This window comes from Schistocerca cancellata, chromosome 4 (genome assembly GCF_023864275.1).
Source record: "Schistocerca cancellata isolate TAMUIC-IGC-003103 chromosome 4, iqSchCanc2.1, whole genome shotgun sequence".
NCBI lineage: Eukaryota > Metazoa > Arthropoda > Insecta > Orthoptera > Acrididae > Schistocerca > Schistocerca cancellata.
Genome location: NC_064629.1, coordinates 225,189,306 through 225,209,200, shown reverse-complemented (window position 1 = coordinate 225,209,200; position 19,895 = coordinate 225,189,306). Strand labels below are relative to the sequence as shown.

Here is a 19,895-nt window from a genome sequence, read left to right as displayed (position 1 = left end):
TATGTTCTTTCGGATTCTATACTTCTGGAAAAATGTTTACATGGCAAAACACAGAATCTAAATGAAAGCTTCAATAGCTGAATTTTGGAATGTTTGTCACATCTGGTTTTGTTATACGTCAGATTTTCAGACTGGTGTGACGGACGCCATAATATGTTTTAATGATAGAATAATAAGCAGACTAAAAACCATTAGCAGACCAGGCATGAAAACTGTGAACAACATGAAAAGTGGGCAGCTACGTGTGGACAGGCAACGTGTCGCTGAAACTAAAAACGCTGCTGAGAGCATGACAAAGGAGGCCACAATAACAAAGGAAAGAAAGGAAACTAAAGATGAAAAGGACACTCAGAATCATTATGGAGCCAGAATGTTGTGACATGTCATCATTGAGAAGAAAGTGACATGCAAATCTTAAGTTTCAACTTCCCGTAATCAATGTTTTTGCATACTTAGGCATCATTATCTCATCCAGTATTAAAGCTTCAAAAACAAAATTTTTGCATTACTAAACAGTGTATTAAATATTTTAAGTTGGAGCATGTCATAACTTCTTAAATTATTGGGAGAAAAATTGATTTAAAAAGAATTAATACATAAAACGACAAATTGCAAAAATTCCTGATTTACTGTTTCAACAAAATAATAATTAAAAGAATAAAATTTGTGTTGACCTTTTATTTTCAATAGTGTGGAAGTACAGTGTATCTGAATTAAAAATTACACGTAATTCATTTCATAAGATAAAAATCAATACTCACTCCACCATGTATTCTAGTTTTTCAATTTTGTCACATAGACATCACAATATAAATTATTTCGTTGAAGTTTCATTCCAGTATCTGTTAGTTTTTGAGATGCTAAATTTTAAAATACTATTAAAAACTACAGACAGTGACGTTCCGGACCCCTTAAGCTAATTGATCGATAAGTACTATCGGTCGCATAGTCTCGCATAAACCACGCAGAGTGAGATTCCCCAAGAATAAATCCACGGCTTCGTTTATTTCATGCCGTGTCGTTTAGAGCTTGAATGGTCTGTAAGTACTATTGGCAGTACTGCCAGCTGTAAGACATCCCTGATGTGACTGCCGTTCAGGTTACTCTCACGACATAGAAGTCCCACATAGTAACCAACGTCGCGTCAAATCATCAAGCGTGCGGCTTGTCCACAATGACGCTTAACTTTGTAGGCTGACAGACAGCCTTCTGCCGGTAGTTTTTAACACGACTCAGCACACAGGATTATCAGCACTAGCAGATCGTTAACTTTAAAGGTGAAATTGGACTCAATCTATTCCACAGGTGTGGAAATACTGGAGTACCCGTTTGACTGCGTTCGGTAAACGTATTCATGATATGACACCCTACATTTGCATCACTACACAAACATTTGAGGAAGAAAATCATAGGATTTTCCAAATTTCATTGAAACGAATAAATCATAAAGTCGTACTCATAGAAAATTTATTTAATGCTTGAAGTAACAAAATTACAGTGAGTTACACTTTTTGACAAAAGAATTAGTTTCATAAATTGGAATTCTCTTAGTAAAAACTCGAAAAAATATCTGCTGTTAGCTGCGAGGAGGTGAAGTATGCCGAACATTCATGCTTCCTTGTAGATCGACAGCCAGGTATTTGTCCGTCCCATCAACCATTCTAGCTGAACCATCCTCGGGAACACTGCCTTCTCCGACGGCATGAGTAATAGGCCTGATCTCCTGCGAACCAGATGAAGACTGCGCCGAACGTATGACAGTACTGGCAAAGAGGCCCTCATCCGGCTGTTCATACACGCCGCCGGCATACTCTTCTCCGTAACAGAGCTCCTGCAACTTCGCTATCGGAAAAACCCTCGCGTACTCGAGGCAGAAAATAATGATAGACAGAGCCATGCCCGCGGACAGTACTACGAACACTGGAATTACTTTGTCAAAGCCCACTGTTGTGAAGCTGTTGTCCTCGAAATGCACGGCCTTCGGCCATATTTCGGTTTCAGTTCTTCTCAAGACCCCAATTTCCTTATACTTCTGCAACCTGAAACATTCAAAGCACGGGTTACAAGCAATATTCCAAGTAAGTAACTTTGTTATCAACAATATTTCTATTACCAAGAACGAGGCTAAGACTTTTTGTTATTTTTTCACAAATTTCATAAATAGGTGGGCTGTAGTACAGGCAAAGATACAATTCATATTCGCAACTCTTCGTCTACTAAGAAGAGTAGGATCTGTAACGAAACTCCAATAGAAGAGTGTCATTTCTATTTTTTCAGAAGCATCAAATTATTTTTTTTAAAAAAGGAGAGGAAATATAAGATATGGCAATATAACTGTTCTGCACGTATGGCATTTATAAAACAAATGGTTCAAATGGCTCTGAGCACTATGGGACTTAACATCTTAGGTCATCAGTCCCCTAGAACTTAGAACTACTTAAACCTAACTTACCTAAGGACATCACTCAACACCCAGCCATCACGAGGCAGAGAAAATCCCTGACCCCGCCGGGAATCGAACCCGGGAACCCGGGCGTGGGAAGCGAGAACGCTACCGCACGACCACGAGATGCGGGCTATAAAACAACTGAAATATTATAAACTATATCTTAGAAAAGAGGGCGCACTAGTTAGACCAGTATAGTCCCAAATCGGAAGAAGCCAGTGCATTAGAATTTGCTGATATATCCTCGAAACTTCATTCGATGAGGTAATAATCAGGGGAAGAATATATGTTGTGGGTTGTTTTGAACTCACCACATTTGCTTATATCAGACGATACTACGCATTCCCATTTTTGAAAATTTGATATCGATCCTGTCATTTTTGTGTGCAATCTATTAAGGGACTTCCAGAAGCATTCCACAAACAGAGAGAGATGCTTATTATTACAAACTCGTTTAGCACGAATTTGTATCTGGTACGCTTACTGTTCGCCAATTCCTTTTGACGCACATTTCTCCATATTTTTTCTAGGAGAGTAACCGATCCGACAACTCCTCTATTATTTAGTTTCACTTCGACTGTTGCGCAGTTGTGCAGCTCTACCTCACAAGATTCCGGAATAGTCCCCCATTCGGATCTCCGGGAGGGGACTGTCAAGGGGGAGGTTACCATGAGAAAAAAATTGAATAATGAACGAAAGGATAACGTTCTAAGAGTCGGGGCGTGGAATGTCAGAAGCTTGAACGTGGTAGGGAAACTAGAAAATCTGAAAAGGGAAATGCAAAGGCTCAATCTAGATATAGTAGGGGTCAGTGAAGTGAAGTGGAAGGAAGACAAGGATTTCTGGTCAGATGAGTATCGGGTAATATCAACAGCAGCAGAAAATGGTATAACAGGTGTAGGATTCGTTTAGAATAGGAAGGTAGGGTAGAGGGTGTGTTACTGTGAACAGTTCAGTGACCGGGTTGTTCTAATCAGAATCGACAGCAGACCAACACCGACAACGATAGTTCAGGTATACATGCCGACGTCGCAAGCTGAAGATGAACAGATAGAGAAAGTGTATGAGGATATTGAAAGGGTAATACAGTATGTAAAGGGGGACGAAAATCTAATAGTCATGGGCGACTGGAATGCAGTTGTAGGGGAAGGAGTAGAAGAAAAGGTTACAGAAGAATATGGGCTCGGGATAAGGAATGAAAGAGGAGAAAGACTAATTGAGTTCTGTAACAAGTTTCAGCTAGTAATAGCGAATACCCTGTTCAAGAATCACAAGAGGAGGAGGTATACTTGGAAAAGGCCGGGAGATACGGGAAGATTTCAATTAGATTACACCATGGTCAGACAGATTCCGAAATCAGATACTGGATTGTAAGGCGTACCCAGGAGCAGATATAGACTCAGATCACAATATAGTAGTGATGAAGAGTAGGCTGAAGTTCAAGACATTAGTCAAGAAGAATCAACACGCAAAGAAGTGGGATACGGAAGTACTAAGGAATGACGAGATACGTTTGAAGTTCTCTAACGCTATAGATACAGCAATAAGGAATAGCGCAGTAGGCAGTACAGTTGAAGAGGAATGGACATCTCTAAGAAAGGCCATCACAGAAGTTGGGAAGGAAAACATAGGTACAAAGAAGGTAGCTGCGAAGAAACCATGGGTGACAGAAGAAATACTTCAGTTGATTGATGAAAGGAGGAAGTACAAACATGTTCCGGGAAAATCAGAAATACAGAAATACAAGTCGCTGAGGAATGAAATAAATAGGAAGCTCAGGGAAGCTAAGACGAAATGGCTGCAGGAAAAATGTGAAGACATCGAAAAAGATATGATTGTCGGAAGGACAGACTCAGCATACAGGAAAGTCAAAACAACCTTTGGTGACATTAAAAGCAACGGTGGTAACATTAAGAGTGCAACGGGAATTCCACTGTTAAATGCAGAGGAGAGAGAGCAGATAGGTGGGAAGAATACATTGAAATCCTCTATGAGGGTGAAGATTTGTCTGATGTGATAGAAGAAGAAACAGGAGTCGATTTAGAAGAGATAGGGGATCCAGTATTAGAATCGGAATTTAAAAGAGCTTTGGAGGACTTACGATCAAATAATGCAGAAGGGGTAGATAACATTCTATCAGAATTTCTCAAATCATTGGGGGAAGTGGCAACAAAACGACGTTGGTGTGTATAATATATGAGTCTGGCGATATACCATCTGACTTTCGGAAAAGCATAATCCACACAATTCCGAAGACGGCAAGAGCTGACAAGTGCGAGAATTATCGCACAATCAGCTTAACAGCTCATGCATCGAAGCTGCTTACAAGAATAATATACAGAAGAATGGAAAAGAAAATTGAGAATGCGCTAGGTGACGATCAGTTTGGCTTTAGGAAAAGTAAAGGGACGAGAGAGGCAATTCTGACGTTACGGCTAATAATGGAAGCAAGGCTAAAGAAAAATCAAGACACTTTCATAGGATTTTTCGACCTGGAAAAAGCGTTCGACTATATAAAATGGTGCAACCTGTTCGAGATTCTGAAAAAAGTAGGGGTAAGCTATAGGGAGAGACGGGTCATATACAATATGTACAACAACCAAGAGGGAATAATAAGAGCGGACGATCAAGAACGAAGTGCTCGTATTAAGAAGGGTGTAAGACAAGGCTGTAGGCTTTCGTCCCTACTCTTCAATCTGTACATCGAGGAAGCAATGATGGAAATAAAAGAAAGGTTCAGGAGTGGAATTAAAAGACAAGGTGAAAGGATATCAATGATACGATTCGCTGATGACATTGCTATCCTGAGTGAAAGTGAAGAATTAAATGATCTGCTGAACGGAATGAACATTCTAATGAGTACACAGTATGGTTTGAGAGTAAATCGGAGAAAGACGAAGGTAATGAGAAGTAGTAGTGTAACACCATAGCTCTAATGCTCTACTGATTTATTTTGCTTTTGTTTCATTTAATATTACATCGTTAAGCTCCTGTAAATGTTTTTGATTGAATAGATAACACAAAATTGTATACTCTTTTCTTTGTTAAAACTTTGATGTCGTGGTTTGTTTCAATGCAAAGTAGTGTATCTTTCATTTAAACTCTTTGTCCCATTTGGAGGGAACAAAACTTACTGTATATAATTGTAATTTTGTGTGAATAATTTTTTGTAGAGATGTCAATATGTGTAAATGTTTTGTTATATTTAATGCATTTGGCTCCTGTTATGTAAATTGCTGATCCTCACTTAGGGTTCTTAGTTAGTTTGTATGTAAATGGTGTAGTGGTTCCACTCGGGAACGGAACTGTGTAGCGCGCGCAAATTGTGGTTGGCCTATGTAGAAAAGGTGGAACTGATAGTCAGTCGGGGACGAGCGACGAGTCGGGGACGAGACGAGCTACGAGTCTGTGCACTGCCATGTAAAAGATGCATATTGTGCTGGTTCCGAGAGAGGTTTTTCCTGCCGCTTTCCAATGTCTCGGAAGAATGGATAAATAGCTGGAAATATTCTGGGATTGGTATCAATCATCGCCACCAAGAAATGACAGAGTCCAGCAATTCTACCTGCAATTCCACCTACCAACATGAAGTTGCCACCACATTGCGCAATCATTGCATCGGAATACTACAATGATGTACAGTGAAGGATCAGCTTAATGGATGTGTTAGTGTGCTCAAATATAAGGTAATTTATATCTGAATTTATGTACCTACCCTTATTTTTCTCCTCATCATAACACCTCTCAGGTTCCTCTCCGTTTGAGCTAAAGTGATATCCGAGTGTCCTTACTAAAAGAACATTATAGCCCAATATTTTGCTCATTAATGCCTCTTCAACATAGTAAAAAGAAAGTTAAAGTTAATGTGGCAAGAGAGTGAGTTAAAGTTAATGATGTTTGCTGAAAATAATTTTCCTAGTAAAACTGCTTATTAATGTGTTGTTGCCAACTTCAAATTAAAAGTTCTTAAGACTGAGGCTTATAAAGTAAATGATCACATTGTTGTCTGTAGTAAATTCTAAAAGGTGAGTCTCTTTATTGCAATTTTGTCAACATTGTGTTTCGCTGTAGTAAAAGTGAGAAAGCTGCAGTTGTGAAACGTTATATACTCATGTTTGCTAAGTGTTTGTCTCTCTTGTGTATTAGAAGTGCATATTAATAGTAATGTTTTAAAGACCATTCACTTTGTGTAAACCCTGAAAGTAATAGTGTGTTTCGGTATCTGTTATAATTTTGCAAATTGTTTCTGCTGCTCTGTTAGTTTCAATCTTACCGTAAACATATGTATGTGTCGGAGTTCACTGCACTCGCGTGTGACAAAGTATAGGTTGTATTTATCCATTGAAGTGACTAATAACTATTTTCTTGAACGAGAATGTTAATCATTCTCTTGCCTAGTTAGGCTGGCGACCGTTTTCTTTATACGTTAAACGGTGCAGATAGGCAAAAATTTTGTTTGTAACTGTTCTAATATTTACGTAATTCTGACTTTCATTTCCGATAAGCCACCTCCGTTAGGAACAACACGGTCAACCTAGCAAAATTCCTCTCAGAGGGTAACACTGTTCTGTTGCTTTATACCATTATTAATCCAACAAAATAATTCTGTTTTGTAAATTGCCTCCAGTTTTGAGGTTATGGTATAACAGTAGCAGTTAGGGAGTGTTATACAAGAAATGAGAACAGCGAGAAACTTAACATCAGGATTGATGGTCACGAAGTCAATGAAGTTAAGGAATTCTGCTACCTAGGCAGTAAAATAACCAATGACGGACGGAGCAAAGAGGACATCAAAAGCAGACTCGCTATGGCAAAAAAGGCATTTCTGGCCAAGAGAAGTCTACTAATATCAAATACCGGCCTTAATTTGAGGAAGAAATTTCTGAGGATGTACGTCTGGAGTACAGCATTGTATGGTAGTGAAACATGGAAACATGGACTGTGGGAAAACCGGAACAGAAGAGAATCGAAGCATTTGAGATGTGGTGCTATAGACGAATGTTGAAAATTAGGTGGACTGATAAGGTAAGGAATGAGGAGGTTCTACGCAGAATCGGAGAGGAAAGGAATATGTGGAAAACACTGATAAGGAGAAGGGACAGGATGATAGGACATCTGCTAAGACATGAGGGAATGACTTCCATGGTACTAGAGGGAGCTGTAGAGGGCAAAAACTGTAGAGGAAGACAGAGATTGGAATACGTCAAGCAAATAATTGAGGACTTAGGTTGCAAGTGCTACAGTCCTGTGGATTTCGTATATCTGAAAGATCATTTAATCATTGTAGGAACCCCTGTAGAGTCTAATTTGTGACCGAAGTGAAAATTTGGAGACTGGCAGAAGGCATGCATTATACGAGGGTGAGTCAAATGAAAACCTTAGCCGGCCGCGGTGGCCGAGCGGTTCTAGGCGCTTTAGTCCGGAACCGCGTGACTACTACGGTCGCAGGTTCGAATCCTGCCTTGGGCATGGATGTGCGTGATGTCCTTAGGTTAGTTAGGTTTGAGTAGTTCTAAGTTCTAGGGGACTGATGACCTCAGATGTTAAGTCCCATAGTGCTCAGAGCCATTTGAACCATTTTTTTGAAAACCTTAAATTTGTAATAACAAATCGAAATTTCGCGTCGTTGTCCTGTAAGTTGGTAAGCATGCTACAAACAGCGTGCAGAATGGCATGTAGGTGGCAGCATAGTGCAGATGCACACATACCGTCGCAGTATCAGTATAAAAATTGCCGCCCCATTTGCGACTAGCACCAGGGAAGAATAGCGTTATGTTATTCGGGTTTTGCGTAGTGAAGGTGTGAAACCTATTGAAATTCATCGACGAATGAAGGTTCAGTACGGTGATGCATTTCTGTCACAACAGCAAGTCTACGAATGGAGTAGGAAGTTCGCAAATGGTGTGACTTCAGTGGAAGATCCTCCTCGTCGAGGTCAGGCACAACGAGTTGTGACTCCACAGAACATTGCAGCAGTTGAAGCCATAGTGAAGGAAAACCGCCGAGTGACACTGAATGGCATTGTAGCATGTTTACTGATTAGTCATGGATCAAAACACCACATTGTCCATGATGATGTGCTCCAGTTTCATAAAGTGTCTGAAAGATGAGTGCCACGGCAGCTGACTCCTGAAATGAGAGAACGACGTATTGATGCTTCTGAAGAACTACTTCGGCGCTTTGAACGAGAAGGTGATGGCTTCCTTGCAAGAATCGTTACTGGGGACGAAACCTGGGTTCACCTCCACCAACCGGAAACGAATAGAGCGAGCAAGGAATGGCACCATTCCTCATCACCAAGTGATTTCCATATGTTTGGACCACTCAAAGACGCAATGGGAGGAAAGAAGTTCCGTTCTGATGAAGAGGTACGCCACGCGGTGCATGAGCGGTTGCGCGGAGTACCAAAAGAATTTTTTTCTAAAGGAATTTATGCACTGGAAGACTTGCATTGAGCGTGGGGGAGATTACGTTGAAAAGTGATACAGCTTTGTACCACTTCTGCACAATAAATAATATTTTAAAAAATATTTAAGTTTTTCAAAATGGTTCAGATGGCTCTGAGCACTATGGGACTTAACATCTGTGGTCATCAGTCCCCTAGAACTTAGAACTACTTAAATCTAACTAACCTAAGGACATCACACACATCCATGTCCGAGGCACGATTCGAACCTGCGACCGTAGCAGTCCCGCGGTTCCGGACTGAGCGCCTAGAACCGCTAGACCACCACGGCCGGCTAAGGTATTCATCTGACTCACCTTCGTACTTGCTGGCTGCTGCGTGATCATATTCTTGACCAGTACTCTTCATGCTTTCTTTGGACGCAATTAAGGATAATACTAGACGATATGTTGTCCTAAAGGAGTTACAAAAATATCTTCACTGCTGGATGATACAAAAATAACAGGAAACTTTTGCCAGTAGAACTTCAGTTTTCACAGGAATGCATCGAAACACATGGGATATGTTTTAATTACGACGTGACTTATATCCGATTTTCGAAATGCTTAATTAAACATCTTTTCTTATTGTCGCTGTTCGTTACGTATATGACTGAGAGAGTTGATTAGGGAAACTTAACTCAGAGTGGAGTTAATTTCTGTTGCAGTGTATTCTGAACTTCAGCTTTCTGCGTTTCAAATTTTTGCTACAGTTAAAAGTAGTATTAACGGATGACATGCCTTTACAATCAGAATGCGAAAATGGAGTTTTTCACTCCTGTCTTTCAATGTAGGTTACGGAAACTGAAGAGAGATCAAAGCCTTACTCATCGTTGAAGGCTAAGGCGAAAAAACTGGAAACAAGGTTTCTTGCAAGCAAAGAAATGAGAGGTTCGAAACGCTGATTGTACACGAGCCCGGCACACAGACAGCAGCTTCTGCACTTCGGAGAGGGCTGTGCGTAAAATTTCTAGACGAGCTGTCACTTCAGGTTCGTCTGCACGAGGAATCCTTACAAAATTCAGGACGTGAAGGAACTACAAAAAATATTTCACTACAATAATTTGTAAGTAAGGTTTTCCTACAAATCAAAAGTAGTATGGACAGAAGAGGCCTATTTTCATTTAGCGAACCTGTAAACGCAGACATCTGCCGCAACTATGCGACCGCGAACTCGTACACGACTTTGAAAATTCCTTTATCAGTCCGTGGTGACACTTTCTTACGAGTTAATTGTGTCTTTTGTTGAGACTGATTGGAGGAGGGGAAAGAAAGCAGGGAGGGAGTGGTGGGGATGTCATGAATTCAACAAGAGGGGTCGCATTAAAATTATAGAATGTATAATTATGTGAAACTTCTCGTTGAAACGCTAATAGTATAGAATAATGTGTACATGAAATTCAAACGGTATAAAATAGTGAAATTATAAAATGAACTGAGGGAGGATTGACAGCAGGCACAAAGAAGGCAAGGGTGGAAGGGGGTGGGGGATGGATTGTGGCAGGGCTTACACTTAAGTTCCGCAAAGTCAGTAATTTAAAAACCTTCTATTAAGATACCAGAACGCAACTTTAGTGTAAGACCAGCCTGTGGTGAATGATGTAGTGCTCTCCGTACTCGTCGGGAATGGACATTCGCATGATACAATCGTCCCCAAACAGTTTGATACTACACATGACATCCTGCAGCCTCGTCGAACGGAGGATTCAGTTCCGGACCACTAAGAACATAGTGCCTTTGACTCAAAGTCGAAGCTAACGATCATCCTGTGTACCTGCGGAACGTGGATGGCCTGTGTGGTGTGAGTACTCAATACTGCAGGTCAGCTAGAGCTGATTCCACGTCCACAACACATCATTTCGACCCGGATGCGCACGTCGAGCAACATCCGTGGTTGACAAGCCTTCTGCTCATAATGTGATGATGTAGACTCAAGTCTTGATCGCGATTGTCCTTCGTGGCATGATAGATGTTCAGTCTACTCATTAACAGACGTTTTTAATGCTTCTCTGTTGATGATTTATTTTCAATTGAAATTCTGCAATCCATTCGAGATCGGCATTCTACTCGTAAGTAGCGCTCATGTTAACTGCGTGTAGGTTTACAAACAACGTTAGGGCTGACCTTCCGATCGGTACAGGAACAGTGACAATGGCAGCTCACCTGCACGACGTATCGGGCTGATACAAAACTTTGTTCGTGTTTGTCTCGTAGGAAACTTCTTTCTCACTACGTCTTACGCAACGGAAAATTTTCACCTGTGCAATGGGAGTAAAAATAAACCTGCATTCTCAACTTAGTTGAGCAGAGCACACACTCTTGAATCGTGAACGGTGCAGTGCGGTTTCTGTACACTGTTCAGTCTGCCAACGAGCAGCGAAGGCGCGTTTCAAGCTTAGACAAGAAAAGGTTATCAGTACGGGATGTTGCAGGCAGAACTGGCGTATAGAACGATGACGTCATTCGAATGTTGGAATAAAGTATCCGCACACATGTTAATATGGACTGGGTCCACCCCTCGCCTTAATGGCACCTTTAAGTCTGCTGGGGACAATTTAAATGATGCGCCTGAAAGTTTGTGGAGGAATAGCGGTCCATTCTTTCTCAAGAACCGAAACCAGTGAAGGTAGTGATTAGGACGCTGCAGTCTGGAGAGAAGTTGAGGTAGATCCTCAAAGGTGTTCCATTGAGTTCGGGTAGGGACTCTGGGCAAAATGGTTCAAAAGGCTCTGAGCACCATGGGACTTAACTTATGAGGTCATCACTCCCCTAGAACTTAGAACTCCTTAAACTTAACTAACCTAAGGACATCACACACATCCATGCCCGAGGCAGGATTCGAACCTACGACCGTAGTGGTCGTGCGGGTCCAGACTGTAGCGTCTAGAGCCGCTCGGCCACTCTGTCCGGCGACTCTGGGCAGGCCAGCCCATTTCAGGAATGTAATTTTCCACAAACCATGCCTCACATATTACAGGGTGCATTGTCAAGCTGATAAAATCATCGTTTGCGAACTATTACTCTACTCTAAGCCGTACATAATGTTGCAAATTGCCTTGATATCCTTCCGCAACAAGCGTTTCTTTAAACACACTCAGGGGACTACACCCTATCGTCGAGAAATACCCCCATACCGTACACCACCTCCTCTATACTTAACTATTGGCACGACACACGAGGGCAGGTAACTTTCTTCAGGCATTCACTAAACCCAAACTCTTCCGTCGGAATGCCACAGGATATTCCATGATTCGTCACTCCAAATCACTAGTTTCCAGTCATCCACTGCCATCTGGGGTCACTCATACCTCCTTAAGGGTCGCTTAGCAGTGGCTATAGAAACGTGTGGCTTGCGAAGAGTTTTCGAGTATTGTACCCTATTCGTTGTATCTTCCTGTACACAGTCATTTTGCTAGCTGGACTGCTGGTGGTTCTTTGGAACTCACGAATGATTCCTTCCGCTGATTTCATGCGACTTTTTCCATTCATCCACGACAATGATCGCCAGTGCATGAGGTCTGACCAGTCTTGGTTTAATAGTGGTTCTTCCTTCGCGTTTCCATCTTACAATCTCATCACTAAAAGTCCACTTAGGCAGCTTTGGAAGAGTTGAAATGTCCTCGCTGTGTTTGTTCCTTAGGTGACATCCAGTGACTAGGTCACGTTCGAAGTCACTGAGCGACCCATTCTGCTGTTACTAGCGCTCAACTGACAACACAATAGCCCCTCCTCTTTTTATACTGGCGGGTCCCCTCTCGTGACATTTAGTGTTCAATTCGGCATTACCTAGGGGTGATCTGATACTTTTTATCGGATAGCGTACTCCCCACGGATAATGAACCTTGCTGTGTTGGGGTGACTTGTGTGCCTGTACGACACAGATAGCTGTACTGCAGGTGCAACAACGTCTGAGAAGTATCTCTTGAGAGGCCAGAAAAATGTGTGGTTCCTGAAGAGGGGCCGCAGCCTTTTCAGTAGTTTCACGGGAACAGTCTGTAAGACTATCTGATCTACCCCGGTAACATCAGCCAACATTGCCTTGATGTGGTGGTACTGTGAACGGTTGAAAGCAAGAGGAAACTACAGCAGTTGTTTTACCCGAGGGCATGCAGCGCTGTTTTAAAGTTAAACGATGATTGCATCCTGTTTGGCCAGCCGGAGTGGCCGAGCGGTTGTAAGCGCTACAGTCTGGAACGGCGCGACCGCTACGGTCGCAGGTTCGAATCCTGCCTCGGGCATGGATGTGTGTGATGTCCTTAGGTCAGTTATGTGTAAGTAGTTCTAAGTTCTAGGGGACTGATGACCTCAGCATTTAAGTCCCATAGTGCTCAGAGCCATTTGAACCATTTGAGCATCCTGTTGGGTAAAATTTCCGGAGGTAAAATACACTGTTCAAAAGAATTAGGGGAACACGTGCGTCAACATCCGGTATGTTAAATCTATTTTGATGCAGGCGTTACCTGTGTTCTCTTCCCATGGCTTGAGATCTTCGCTTTCAATGTAGGCAACAATTAAGATCATTCGCCATCTATTGGTTGTGTTACGCATTGGAGTGTTAGGTGCCTCTTCAGAAGGATGTGAGTACCGGTGTCCCGGTGTTTTGTAGTGAGATCAGAGATGGAAGTTACTTGTGGACGTTGTATTCAACCAAGCACATGCAATTCAACATCTTAATGCAGTGCAAGTTGCAAGGACGGTCTGTTTGAATCAAAAAGGACGGACTCTCGGCCGTGTTGTTGTGAATGCCAATGCCTCTCCATGTGTCATCCATTGGTTGTGGACAGGCTATAGGGAGACAAGTCAGTACACAAGGCGAGTTCAACAAGGTTGCCGAAGAATACGTGAAGACCGATATCTGGCCATCTCTGCTGTACGGCTTAGTGCAGATATCGACAGGACAATGTAAGACTATCTCAGAAGAGCCACTGTAACCGCTGCGTCCGGTCAGACTTTAATGAATAGGTTACGAGAAAGGACATTATGACCCATACATTCCATTAAGTAGCCCGCTTAACACGACATTATCTTGCAGCTCACCTTCAGTTCTGCCGTTCCCATTTCAATTGGCATCTTCGTCGCTGGTGAAACGTGTTATTCACAAACAAGTCCAGATATCCTATGACACAAGGTGATGGCAGTCCTTGTGTGCAGAGACCCTCCAAGAGCGGTCTCTACCAACTGGCCGAAGTTCTGTGATGTTATGGAGAGGCTTCAGTGTTGACAGCCATATGGATCTTACCGTTGTCCATGGTCGTCTACTACCAAACAGTACATCAGATAGATCCTATAGGACCATGTGGCGGCTGCTTCATACGGTGGAGGCCCTGAATCCCTCCTAATGCCAAGGCCTGTGTGCGGCGTTGGCAGGGACGTCCTGCGAAGCCTGGACATTGAAGTGATGGAATGGCCGGCGGTGAGTCCCGTCCTAAACTCCATCGTGCGTATGTGGGACACACATGACAGACTTGTTCGTGGTCGCCATCTTCCACCACAGAATCTCCAAGAACTGTCATGGGCTCTCATTGAAGAATAGTAACGGATACCACAGGTTGATCCCCGTGGACTTATACGAAGCATGCCACGTAGGTGTCGGCAGTGATAATCGCTGAGCCGGCCGCTGTGACCGAGCGGTTCTAGGCGCTTCAGTCTGGAACCGCGCAGCCGCTACGGTCGCAGGTTCGAATCCTGCCTCGGGCATGGATGTGTGTGACGTCCTTAGGTTAGTTACGTTTAAATAGTTCTAAGTTCTAGGGGACTGATGACCTCAGATATTAAGTCCCATAGTCTTCAGAGCCATCTGAACCATTTTTTTTATACTTCTGCCTTTAGTAAAGCTTCGGGTACAAGTGATAACTTCCCCGCCGTGTAGTTAAGCCTCGTTCTTTCCGTCAGGTGGTTATAGGCTTCCTCTTTCCCACGTTCTAAAGGGATCTAGAAATCCAGAACATTACGACTGGATGGTGCAATGAAAAGTAATATCTGTCACTAAGTTAGCGTGATTTGCAGAGTACAGACGCAAACTTGGACCAGGTGTGAGCATGTATTACGCAAAAGACAATACATGGTGCAGTGTACTCACACAACGTTGATGAGCCCCCTGTAGGAGCTGTTCTTGGGGAAGACCAAGCCGAGTGTCTCCGGCAGAGAAGCTTGTGGAACGGGCACGATGTTGCAGCTACCGCTGTCGTCCCTCACACCAAGGATCCGCGATCGCATGTAAGCGTATTTGGAGCTGCACAGTCGCTTCACTACATCGTCTTGGTTTTTGGGCAAGTTGTTTATACCTGGTAGTATAAGCTTGCGATATATACTCTTCAGCAGAGGTACTGTAGCTTCCTGCAAAGCAATTGAGATATTACTCGAAATATTTAAAATTACAGAATATAAAATCATGTTTTGAGTGTTAGCACGAAAGAAGTATCGCACATCATTCATGTCACACTTTTGAACATAACACACATTTAATGAACAGATCGTTAAACGTGGTCGTCTCGCACGCGAAGTAGTGAAATGACGTAGTGGTAAAGCAAACCATTGCGTTAGAGTGGGGTTCAAATACCGTCCGACCATTGTGATTGAGGTTTTTCATAATTTCCCCAAATCACTTCAAACCATTGCTGGAGCTCATTTCTCTAACAGGACGCTGTCTATTTAGTTCCCCATCATATTTTATCTCAGTTTGGACTTCGTCTCTAATGGCAGAACATTGGAATCCAAGCTTCCTATTTTTAATTGCGTATAAGACACCGTTGCAACCAGTTCTTGAATGAAGGCTGAGCGTTTTATTTCCTCATAAGGTCGGTTCGAACGAAGACATCTAACGAATTCAGAGAAACACAGGATTGATTTTAACAACCCGCTGCTGTCCAGCCCCGTGAGCTATGGAAATGCTCAGGTGGGTTAGATGAAAATCGTTCTAAAAAAGACGATGTTCTTCTATAAATTTACACAAGGACGTTTCTTGAGAACTAGTCTTTCGTTTAGGCAGTCTACCTAATCTAGGTGAAAGAATCATAAAGGCAGGGTACGAAAGGTCAGTTCCCGCGAGGAGGCAAACAGACGGTCGTCATTTTTACTCCGTCCCAGTCACGAGTGGAAGAAGCAATCACACACAACCGCTCGCTCACCGATAGATCTGTACCTACAGATTGGAAAATTGCGCAGGTCGCACCAGTGTTTAAGAAGGGTAGTAGGAGTAATCCATCGAACTACAGACGTATATCATTGACGTCGGTTTACAGTAGGGTTTTGGAGCATATACTGTATTCAAACATTATGAATCATCTCGAAGGGAAAGATCTATTGATACGTAATCAGCATGGTTTCAGAAAACATCGTTCTTGTGCAACGCAGTTAGCTCTTTATTCGCACGAAACAATGGCCGCTATCGACAGGGGATCTCAAGTTGATTCCGTATTTCTAGATTTCCGGAAAGCTTTTGACACCGTTCCTCACAAGCGACTTCTAATCAAGCTGCGGGCCTATGGGGTATCGTCTCAGTTGTGCGACTGGATTCGTGATTTCCTGCCAGGAAGGTCGCAGTTCGTAGTAATAGACGGCAAATCATCGAGTAAAACTGAAGTGATGTCAGGTGTTCCCCAGGGAAGCGTCCTGGGACCTCTGCTGTTCCTGATCTATATAAATGACCTGGGTGACAATCTGAGCAGTTCTCTTAGGTTGTTCTCAGATGATGCTGCAATTTACCGTCTAGTAAGGTCATCCGAAGACCAGTATCAGTTGCAAAGCGATTTAGAAAAGATTGCTGTATGGTGTGGCAGGTGGCAGTTGACGCTAAATAACGAAAAGTGTGAGGTGATCCACATGAGTTCCAAAAGAAATCCGTTGGAATTCGATTACTCGATAAATAGTACAATTCTCAAGGCTGCCAATTCAACTAAGTACCTGGGTGTTAAAATTACGAACAACTTCAGTTGGAAAGACCACACAGATAATATTGTGGGGAAGACGAGCCAAAGGTTGCGTTTCATTGGCAGGACACTCAGAAGATGCAACAAGTCCACTAAAGAGACAGCTTACACTACACTCGTACGTCCTCTGTTAGAATATTGCTGCGCGGTGTGAGATCCTTACCAGGTGGGATTGACGGAGGACATCGAAAGGGTGCAAAAAAGGGCAGCTCGTTTTGTATTATCACGTAATTGGGGAGAGAGTGTGGCAGATATGATACGCGAGTTGGGATGGAAGTCATTAAATCAAAGACGTTTTTCGTCGCGGCGAGATCTATTTACGAAATTTCAGTCACCAACTTTCTCTTCCGAATGCGAAAATATTTTGTTGAGCCCAACCTACATAGGTAGGAAAGATCATAAAAATAAAATAAGAGAAATCGGAGCTCGAACAGAAAGGTTTAGGTGTTCGTTTTTCCCGCGCGCTGTTCGGGAGTGGAATGGTAGAGAGATAGTATGATTGAGGTTCGATGAACCCTCTGCCAAGCACTTAAATGTGAATTGCAGAGTAATCATGTAGATGTAGATGTAGAAGAACAAAATCGACTAATAATGTAACGAAAAAGTAAACAAATCATAATTTCGCTAGCAAAAGGTCCATAGTGGCAGAATGCGACAATACCTCTGAGACCTACAGCGATAAAATTCCCGTAAGACTTAACTATGACCGTCATTCAGCGAAACGGCTAACTACAGATGCAGCTCACTAACAGAATCCGAACAAACAACAGCGCAGCTCTACACCTCGCTTAAATCCATTTGGAATTCTGTTTTAAAACCTTGTTTCACCTTGATACTAGTCTTCTCCAATGAAGTTATGAGAGTCAAACCACATTACGCCTGCCATGTACCGAGAAATATTTGCGTTAATACAAACTGCTGTAGAGGCTGGTAATAATTGCAGTCAACTTGCATCCCTTACAAATCTTCTCGTACCAGCTGGCCGCGAAGTCTCAACAGCAAAAAGCTAGCAGATTTCAAGTTTCCTCTCGCCTATTACACATGAGCCCGCCCGGTTAGCCGAGTGGTCTAACGCACGGCTTTCCGGAGCGGGAAGGAGCGCCTGGTCCCCGGCACGAATCCGCCCGGCGGACTTGTGTTGAGGTCCGGTGAGCCAGCCAGTCTGTGGATGGTTTTTAGGCGGTTTTCCATCTGCCTCGGCGAATGCGGGTTGGTTCCCCTTATTCCGCCTCAGCTACACTATGTCGGCGATTGCTGCGCAAACAAGTTCTCCACTTACGCGTACACCACCATTATTCTACCACGCAAACATAGGGGTTACACTCGTCTCACACCAGACGTTTCCTGGGGGGTCCACCGGGGGCCGAACCGCACAATAACCCTGGGTTCGGTGTGGGGCGGCGGAGGGGTGAAGTGGACTGCGGTAGTCGTCGTGGGGTTGTGGACCACTGCGGATGCGGCGGGGACAGAGCCTCTCCGTCGTTTCTAGGTCCCCGGTTAACATACAACATACCACAACACAACATGAAAGCCATTACAAACGCTGTTGACCGCCTTAATCAAACTCAACATTATTTTCGTACCAAACACGAAAAAGGATAGCTCCTAAATATAATGGCTTACCTTCCGGACTTCTAACACACATTGTTGTCATTATAAAAAATATGAACCCCGTTGGTTCTGATAACTCTATAAGCAAAATTCTGTTGTGATGTTCAATCGGACATATGCGGGGAGAATTATTCTGCGTCGCATTTGTTCTAATAGTCTATTGTCTGAAGTCTTCAATCATCATTAACAACAGTGGAACGACACACAGCCAAATATGATTAAGAAAAATCTTGACAGGAGAGTAAAACATCGTTTTAATTGTATCTGTGGTCACTTTGTCTCGTTTGTCAATGATGCGGAAGGCGCACAATCAACTCAACTTCTTTACATTTTACAACAATATCATCTTAAAATTGCTATACACTTAGCACCAATAAAATGCAGCAAAAAAACAAGAAAAGCAATAGAACAATTTAGGGATTAGTATTTAATAACTCGTCGACATCGAGGTCATTAGAGATAGGGCACAGTCTCCGATTACATGGAAGGATATGAGGTGTGCGTTTTAGAGGAACCATTCCTGCATCCGACTGAAGGCGTTTAGTGAAGCAACGGAGATCCTAAATAAGGGCTACTGGACTGGGAATTCACTCACTCCCCTTTCTTAACTAATGTGGCATCCTAAACGTCACTAAATGAGATCACTGAAGGGCAAAAATTAAGAGCTGAGGAAGAGAGAAACCTTAACTCCACAACCGATAAATAGAAATGAGGCTAAGAAATCCAGTAAATGTATAAAACGCTATGGACGTGCAATATCATTATTGAAGGTCGACGCACTATCAGCGTTATTTGCTTTTGTTCATCAACAGATTGTAAAGTATTCACCCAAGTATAATGGCGTAGAATCATTCCACAGCTTTAAAGAACTAGCAAAAACCTGGAAAATTTGAGAAGCCTTTATCCCACAAGACCAGTCAAAACAAAATATATTGCTTGGGAGTAAAGCCTTCTCTGCAGTTCAGCATCAGTAAGATTCGTTGTTGCATTAAGGACTTCTGACTTTTGAAACTGACTCTTTACGTTGGCTATTAAGCAATTACATCCATAAATAAATCGCTTAGGTCCAACAATCCATCCGTCTCACTTTTCCGCCCCCTATATAGTACGTTCATAAAGTCCCGTTATCGTTTCAAAAAATTAAAACTTGGAGCATCGTGGTTTTTTTGTAGAACGTTTAACAGCTTTCAAAGTTTTTTTCTGTTTCGCCAGAATTTCAAGGTGTGCCCTGCTCGTAGTTCGTAGAACATCAAAGCGATTTTAGAATTCTGCCAACGTACTGGCCAGCATAGAAGCATCAACAGATCCGATTGTTTTATTGAGTCGTGCTCGAAAGATAGCGATGTCATCAACTGGTTTAGCAGACACGCGTTCCTTGACGAAACTCCGCAAAAAGGAGACTAAATGTCGCGGCGTCAGGAGAGTGCGGCGCCATGCGATGAGACCGCCATCACACTTCCTGCCTC

At 42.7% G+C, this 19,895-nt stretch overlaps 1 protein-coding gene across 1 annotated transcript in view; it reads right to left on the bottom strand.

Annotated features, from left to right (window-relative positions):
• Positions 1-1,374: 1,374 nt before the first annotated feature.
• LOC126183722 (glutamate receptor ionotropic, kainate 5-like) overlaps positions 1,375-19,895 on the bottom strand; it is a 266,934-nt gene continuing 248,413 nt past the window's right edge. Inside the window, exons 9-10 of the mRNA XM_049925913.1 lie at positions 14,970-15,226; positions 1,375-2,039 (exon numbers count right to left, since the gene is read on the bottom strand). Coding sequence (XP_049781870.1) covers positions 1,577-2,039; positions 14,970-15,226 — 720 coding nt within the window. The 3' untranslated portion in view covers positions 1,375-1,576. The remainder of the gene's footprint in view (positions 2,040-14,969; positions 15,227-19,895) is intronic.